Here is an 8,868-nt window from a genome sequence, read left to right on the forward strand (position 1 = left end):
TGGCTTACATGATTCTGCTCAACAAATTCCACCGAGCAACAAGTGATCATGAAAAGCAAAGCTCTGAAATGTTCATTTAGACCTTTTAAAACCCATTTGGAACAAAAAAGGTATGCCGCCTTTGCACCTCCCTACATTACGTGGTTGCTGCACGCCATTTTGTGAAACTATCAAAGATGCACACACAAATGCATACACGACACGACACCTGACATTACCAACAAATTCTGCCTCCCTCCGAACTGTCAAATGCGAAGCGGAACATAAAACCAGCGAGTATTAAAAGTGATGTAGTGCAGGAAGTCGGTCCAAGACTTGGTGCAGACAAATGTCCCTGGAAAGGCCAAACACGGTGAAGAAATGCACTGAGAACGCTCGTTGCCGCTATGAGTTGGAACTCAACAGCGATGGGGGGGTTCAAGCTTTTCCAAGAAATCCAGCTGTTAGCCCGACGTGACCGAGGGAGTCGTGATTGATTGGCCAGAATCTTATTTAAGGTGCAACGGTGCCTGCCTTTTTTGCAACATGATGCATGCTCAGATCGGTTCGAAGGCTTACAAAGGAAGCAATCCAACAAGCTCCGCCAGGACTCAAAGTGAAAATAAACACATCTGCTAAATTTGACACATCATAGAGAAGAGTTTACCCTGCCAAATTTGAATGCTTCCAAAAATGGACAAGTTTGTAAAATTAAGCTTCCAAAAAGTAAAAAAATAAAAAATATAAATCGTCTGTGCTCTCAGACGTCGTGGGCGTGTCCGTTAGAATGGGCAGAAACCCCCGCCCCACTCAGCTGTCAATCAAACCCCTCCCATGGCTGTGAAGCATTTCACTGGGTCATCCTCACTTGTGACAATGAGGCACTCTAAAGGCCATGTCCACATGCTACTGGCTGTTTTCTTTTAATTCCCTCTCGCTCTTATGCCGTCTCTTCCATGACCTGCACTCACTCGCGGCCAACAACGAGGCACTCTCAAGCCAGCACGAAGCCCTCTTCCACACATTGGCTATCAAGTCGAACAAAATACAAATTCTGTGTAGGCCAAGCTAGCTAGCTAGCTAACTGCACATAGATAACCAGAGATGCTAACATACACATATTTTTTTCAGTTATTGTACGTTTCCAGCAATTATCATCAAACGTGTAGAATGTATTAAGGTACAAATATCTGAATTGAATTTAAAGTCTTGAAACATTTACCCTGCTAATTAAATGAAACGTTGAACAGCTAACTTCATCCCCTCGGAGTAGGAATTGTGGCTTTGTGGTCAACTTTAGCTCGCAGTTAAGAAGTTAGTAAAGAAGCGACATTTAAAGCCAGCTACAAGCTCATCTGTTGAGATTTTACAACTCCCATTTCCTCAACTAACTCACTCTTAAAGTGGACGTATCAGGAAGCCAACAGAAAGTGACAGGGCACTTATTTGTTCACTTGGAACACAAACTGCTTCTCAGACAATACAGTGGAAAGGGAGCCAGCGAGTCGGGGGCGGGGAGGTGGGGCCTTAAAATATTGTCCATTACGCACAATATCTTGCCAACATTTGACTAATTATGAAACAATTACACAAGATACATACGCTTTTGAAAGAGTGCTCCCAATTAAAACTTAAGAGATTAAATTTAAAATGTTGATATTTAAATGACAACGTTAATAGAAATGGAAGGTAATACATTCAAGTTAATAAAGAAATAAATTGTAAAATCAGCAGTATTTCTCAAAAAATTGCATTTGCGGATGTAGAACGAGTGACGCGAGACCCACCGAAAGCCTCGCTCGTGCTCCTCGGGGGGCATGATGGTGGGCAGGAAGAGCTCCATGATGCCGATGGCCTTCTGCATGACCGCGTCAAACACGCACAGCAGGGGGCGCCACTCGTCCAGCATCTCCTTGGTGGAGGATGCTGGGAAGTACCTGGAAGAAGAAGACGACGACAACATTGATCGGACTGCTCAAGGCAAAGCGAATAGATGCTGATTGTTGCTGATAGTCCTCAACAACAACTTACGGTCTGCAACTTTTAACCAAAGCCTTCAGAATGTGATCCACTGAACTTGAAGAATTAAAAAAAAGAAAAAAAAAAAAAAAGAAAAAAAAAAAGTGAAAATCATTCATCATCAACACTGATGTCATGAATGATGAATGGCACAACTGACTTGGGGAACCAGACAAGACCCAGATGCTCCGTTTTGGAGTGGACCACCTTCTCGTAGAGCTGGTGTAGCGGTCGCCATGGCAACTGGAGGTCATCCCTTGACAGAAGTTCCTTTTTCCTGTTTGGGCAGGGACATTTTTACTAGAGCCATCAAACAATGACATTTATTTTTATTTTTTTTTAAATCACATCTTAGAAATTTGATTAAACACGATTAATCGCTTCATTTGAAAAGGCTTTTTATCAACATTTTATTGCCCATCAAATTTTAAAGAGAACCTGCTAATTGTGTTAATTTTTTTTGACATTTTTATCAACTGCACAGTTATTTGCATAATTTAAAATGGGAAAACAAAACAAACAAAAAAACGACCCATATATTTTGACATGAACAAATATTCTGAATGTCATACACAAACATTTATGAAATGCTTTACTTTAATGTAGTTATGTTTTGTTTTTTTGTTTTTTTGCTCAAACAACCTGTGCTACCTTTAGGTAGGATTATCTGCGGTAAAAATTGATAGTATAATTAATTTGCCTTAATCCATGATTAATGTGATATTTATTTGTGATTAATTAATTAGTTAACGCTTTAACTTTGACAGCACAAAAATATATATGTGGTCCTAATATGCCATCCTATTTTTGAATGAATAAGAGTCGTTAACATTATTTTTCAAACGGTCTTGTTCTAAATCTTCCATAAACGAAAGTGGCACGACATAAGAGCCATGAGGCACTCCATCACCAAGTTGAATGGGAGAAAGCTAGCTCACAATTAATCTGCATTAATACATGATTAATGTAGTATTTTTTGGGATTAATTAATTAGTTAGTTAACTCTAGCTTTGACAGTACTAAATTTTACTCACTAGTTTGTCCTTTTTTGGAGCTATGACATGAGATCAGGAGAGTTTCTGTATTCATTCAAAGGAGAAAAAAAAAAATGTCTGTTTAATTGGCATACAATTTAATGGCTGCGCCGTACTCATTTGCCAAGTTCTGCCCCTGTAGTTAACTGCATAAATCCTTCATAAAAAGCTTTCCAGACCCTCCGCTAATTCCGTCCGGCAAATGAGAGGCAGACGCTCACTGGAGAGATTCGGAGAAAATCAGACATAATAACAAGGTGGAAGAGCAATGGATTCATGTCCAAAAAAAAAAATCCATCCTCCTGCCGCGCCGCCTTCATATTAAGTCGTTGACGAAATACGTGACGATGCGATGGCGGAGTGATGGATGCGGTCGTCGTGGCAACAACCTCGAGACAAAGGCCAAGTGATGAATGTGGATGCAACGGTGGCATATGATTTAAGGGGACGTCATTGTGTGTGTGTGTGTAAACCTGCCCACCCCCATACTGGAGACAACTCACTTTAGAGCAGGGCCGGACAAATGTTTGATTTTTAAAATGGACCAGATCATTTGAAGATTTGTAATTTATTTATTTATTTTAAAGTTAAATAAAAAAGCATTTTTTAAATAAACTTGCATTGTTACATTTATTAATGTTATATATTTTCAACACTTTAGATTGGTTAACTATTATTTTTTTGGGGGGGGAGTTTGTGTGACACCCACTTGAGGAGCTGAATGAGCAGTCGGGCGTAGCTCTGCATCATGTGGGGCTCCAGGCCGGGCAGCGTGACCAACTCGTAGAGCAGCTTGATGAAAAGAATGTGGTCGTCCTTGCTGAACTTGCGGCCGTACAGCTTCAGAAAACTGCGAGGAGGGGAAAGTAGCTGGAGGTTAAGTGAGGTCGGGTGAGGGGTGGGACGCACTGAAGGCTCCCTTCTTCCTGTCGCTAACCCATTTGGTGAAAGACGACATGGAAATGACATGTACAGGAAGGACATGATGGAGGACACTTTGTCACCCTCAAGGTATAAATGACTGTTATTGGTCTCCAAGCTAACTTTTCATGAGCAAAAAGTACAACTAGCTTTCCAACCTGTAAACATATAAGGTTGGAGTTGCAGCAAAATAGGAAAAGTAGGCTAAAAATCTTGTGGCATATACCACCAAATGCATATCGCAAAGACATGCAATAAGTTTCACACGGAATTTTATGCTTTCATCTGAATTTGACCAGCCAGTCGCTAACTATGCACCACCATCCAATAGTCGATTATCGAGAGGTAATTACAATTAACTAAGAATATATTGAGTCTTGAGTTTGCTTATTTTGCTGCATGAAAAATGTAATTCTTTCATTAATGTCATTTCTTTAGGTACATGTTAAATATCACAATAATCGATATATTCAGCAACTATATCGCATATCACATGATTTTATAATGTCTTACAACCCTAATAATAATAATTTGTATTTAGCTCACGCGAAGAGTTAACTCGTTAGCAAGTTTCTGTACTTCACTTGAAGCTAATTTGTTTATTACTGTGACTTCTGGTACTTACGAGAAGAGTTTCTTGCACCAGAATGCGACCCCGGGCCAAAGCTCCCGAAGGAGGACAGCTCTGGACAGGTTAGTTTTGATGTCCGCCAAAAGTTCCGCAGCCTCCCTGTCCAGCCGGTCAGCGTACGGCAGCAGCCCATTATAGACGAGCTCCTTCTGAGGGACCACCACCACGGAGGGGCCGGCGCAAAGTCCACCACCCACGGTCATATCCGAATATTTGTCGCGTGAAAATGCAGAGCGAAGAGCCGACGCGCTGTCATGTGGAAGTGTGCTTTTGCTAGCTGGCCGACTTAATCCAGCGAGACACACAGGGCGGAAGGCAGGTGATCGGCCGAGGAGGTGGGGGGGGGTCACGGCTAATTGAGTTGAGTAAAGCCGGCTGGTCGACTCCTGAATACTGTATTAGTGCTGGAGGCCGCCGTTTCCGTTCTAAGCCGCCGCAGTGACGGCTGCTGTGTCACTTTGTTTGCGTCACGAGGCACGACGCCAGCGCGACCAAAAGATATGACCCAAACCATCATGGTGACAAAAAGTACTCACATTCTCTACATAAGTAGAACATACGTGTGTAAAAATATATTGTCAAGTAAAATTTGTATAAAATACATAAATAAATCTCTCACTGGACACTTTTTCTGCTTGCTAAATTATGACAGTAAAATCACAACTGACTTGACAATACGAGCAAAACAAAAGAAATTTAAAAAATAATAATAATCAAATCAAAAGAAAATTTATTTATTTATTTATTTCACGATGGGGGGGTGTTGGAGGCAGGACCCAAATGCAGGGGGCAACAAAAACAGGGCAAAGCAGGGATGCAAGTAAAAAAGGGGTTTAATTAACAAAAGGGCAAACGAGGTACTCTGTGAAAATAAAATTAACAAGAGCCAAAAAAATAGACTAAAGCAACAAAAACAGGAGGGAAACAAGACATGGCATGGAAGGCAACATGGGATGACTGGACAGTAACAGTAACAATGACTCAAGAAAAACTGAAAGAAAGCAGGGTAACTAAATACACATGGGAACGAGAAAACAGACATCTGGGCAAGATACAAGAGGCCTGGGGAGCTGATTGGTCAACACACTGGGAAGGGAAGACACACTCAGGTGGACGTGGTTAGACATAACGGGACAAGGGAAGAGACAAGGAATACAGATGTGTGTATATATATATATATATATATATATATATATATATATATATATATATATATATATATATATATATATATATATATATATATATAAAATTTGTACATAACAGCAAAGCCTACAAACAACCTAAATCTCTAATAAGACTTAATATTGAGGCACTTACTTGCTAATGTTAGCACAAAGAGTTCATCCACATATTTAAAATCGGTACACAAGCCTATTACGTGCCCCTTCATCTGACCATTAATTTTAAATATACAAGGGCCAAAACATGCCTTGTGAAAATTTAACTGCACTAAAAAACTAGCCCCTAAAGGGTGCTAGAACTGCACGAATGGAAATCAACCTGACTTTTTTTTTTTTAAAGATGTGCTGCTTTCAATATCATGACACAACGACGATATATTGCGACAGGTTTAATATCGTGATATCACAATTTTGCCGTTATCGTTACATCCCTACCGTCAAGTAAATAGTTGCCGCTACATATCCCAGAATCCCCCTGGGCCTGCGTGTTTGGGTTAATCTGGAGACTCTTGGGATCATGGCCCGTTAACTGGATTAGTGTCGCTCTGCTGTCCCACTAACCTTGAACTCACTCACTCATCGACCTAATTAAGCAAAAATGAAATGAAAGTACTCTTTCTTTGCTATAGCGGCATTTATTAAGTACTTCATCAGTATCTATTTAACAGTTCAACAAAAATGAAATAAGATGACTCACTTTTCCACCGTACTGTCTTTCGAGATCACAAGCACGCCAACACGTTTCGACAAATACATAATACTATAAATCTGTGTTCCTCAACCTTTATATTGATGCTACCAAACAAAATTGGCCCAACAAGTATGACTATTGAAATCGGGATGATCTTGTCGCAATTTACGCTCATATTTACATTCTCAGTGTGTAATCTGAGTCTGTTCAACTGAATACGAAGCTAATCTACTTGCAGCAAGCACCTTCTTTTTATGTAATTGTTCTGCACGTCATGGCTGGCATCATTGCACCACCATATGGACAAAAAGTATTGAGAGTGAGACAAAGGCCTCTTAATCAATCACGGATCTGACTAGACCATTTGGGCCACGCCTAAATCCTGTGGGCGCCGCAAATTAAACATGTTGTGGTCAGAGAATTACACGGACTTAAAGTAAAAGGATTTACGAGAGAGTAACTCCAGAAGAGAGATCTATGCCGGCATCGTCTTCGCCTATCAGTCCAGTCGACAATTCTACGCTGTCATGTGGAAACAGGTGCAAGCGCTCGACATCGCCACCGAAACGTTGCTTGTTAACCGAGTAGATAACTGTCGATGCTAACTAAGGTAGTTAAGTGACAGCCGACAACTAGCTTATCATAGCTCACTGACAGGCACAGACACAATAAATGACAGGCTTATTTTACCTGGCTTGTTGCTAGGTAGAATTCACAGGGGCACAATCACTTTTGCTCCAAAGGCCAATTTAAATGGGATACTTGACTCATTGAGCCATTTTTTTTAGTAGTAAAAAGTTAATATTTTGTCCAGAATGAATTTGATAACTTCACATTTGTTTTCATGTACAAATACAATTAATACCTTTAATAACACTTTACACTTGCTGTCCACTGAAGATGACGTCACCTGTGCTGAGGAAGTATATTGGTCGTTACCTACTTCCTCAGCAAAGGTGATGTCATCTTCAGTGGATAGCATGTTTAAAAAGAAAAGTTTTTAAAAGGTATTAATTGTACATGAAAAATAATGAAGTTATCAAATTCAGTTTGGGCAAAATATGAACTTTTTACTGCTGAAAATGGCTCAATGAGTCAAGTATCCCTTTAAAAAAAAAAAAAAGATGCTAGACTGGCGTCCTCGGGCCCATTTATGAGAAGACCGTACAACAAAAGGGAAGATACTTTCCACCAATGCGCATCTTGTCTTACAAGCACAAAATGGTGGGCAAAGCCATTGTTGGGCTTTTAATGTGAAGGACACAGACACTTTTATATTTGTGAATGGTCGCAACAAAAGCACTGCGACAGCAGACATGAATACGTTTCATTTGACAACATCCTCAGCACAAGGAGAAATACAGACACAATACGCTTTATAAAAAGGCCTTCAAAGAAAAAAGAAAAAAAGAAAAGAAAAAAAAAAAAAAACAAAAAAAACAAAAAACAGTGCTGTATATTAATTTGAAAATGATTTAAAAAGCAATGAATTATTGCTTGAGAAATATATTTAGAGAAATAAGAATTTTTTTCATTTTTCTCCCACATTATTTTTTTATTCATGGTATCATTTATTTTAATATTTGTACATATATTTGGAATTTTCATATCTGCTATATTTAATATTGCACATATATGATCTGAATTTGATGTAAATAGTTCATTACTTATTTCATTGAATCATAAATTTTTAAATATTTTTACATTTAAACATTCATTGAATATTTTTTTTTATTTAAATGGATTACTATTTCAGTTAAAGTATCTATCAAACTTTTTTGTCGCTCGTAAGAATAATAATTTTGTCACGAATACTGTAATAGTTTTTTCTATTATTGTCCAGGTTATTATTTCTCAACGTTATTACATATGCCCATTTGAAATTTTTGTACAAATTTTAGCAAGCATCATGAAAGGGCCACATAAAATGATGGGGCGGGCCAAATCTGACCCCCGGGCCTTGAGTTTGACACCAGTGATCGCTCACTTAGCTATATTCATCGCATTGTAATTATTTATTGTATTATTTATTTTATGTAAATGTTATACATTTGATTTTTAAATGATTGCATACATCTCTAAATGAATGTTTAAAATGAAATAACTAATACTTAATGATCTTTCTTAATTTTGGAACACGTGCTCATCTCTAACCTCAGATACGAGTGCAGAGGCACAAATATATATATATATATATATATATCACAAATCCCGTTTGAATATCCGTTTCATTTTTTTGTTCCCATCCTCAGATAACTGACGTGCAGTGACAACAGACTCCACTCACCATCAATTTGTTGATGATCGATTTGTCTGTGCAGCATTTTAGTCTCAAAGCAATTTACTGAATTTGATAACTTCCAATTCATATGCTTGTCACTAAAGTATGTCAATTATTTATTCCCATTT

At 38.7% G+C, this 8,868-nt stretch overlaps 1 protein-coding gene across 1 annotated transcript in view; it reads right to left on the reverse strand.

Annotated features, from left to right (window-relative positions):
* LOC144005350 (proteasome activator complex subunit 4B-like) overlaps positions 1–4,895 on the reverse strand; it is a 42,193-nt gene extending 37,298 nt beyond the window's left edge. Inside the window, exons 1-5 of the mRNA XM_077503476.1 lie at positions 4,579–4,895; positions 3,742–3,882; positions 2,159–2,275; positions 2,011–2,055; positions 1,767–1,916 (exon numbers count right to left, since the gene is read on the reverse strand). Of these exons, the coding sequence (XP_077359602.1) occupies positions 1,767–1,916; positions 2,011–2,055; positions 2,159–2,275; positions 3,742–3,882; positions 4,579–4,787 (662 nt within the window). The 5' untranslated portion in view covers positions 4,788–4,895. The remainder of the gene's footprint in view (positions 1–1,766; positions 1,917–2,010; positions 2,056–2,158; positions 2,276–3,741; positions 3,883–4,578) is intronic.
* Positions 4,896–8,868: the final 3,973 nt, after the last annotated feature.

The sequence above is a fragment of the Festucalex cinctus genome, chromosome 17 (assembly GCF_051991245.1).
Source record: "Festucalex cinctus isolate MCC-2025b chromosome 17, RoL_Fcin_1.0, whole genome shotgun sequence".
NCBI classification, from domain to species: Eukaryota; Metazoa; Chordata; class Actinopteri; order Syngnathiformes; family Syngnathidae; genus Festucalex; species Festucalex cinctus.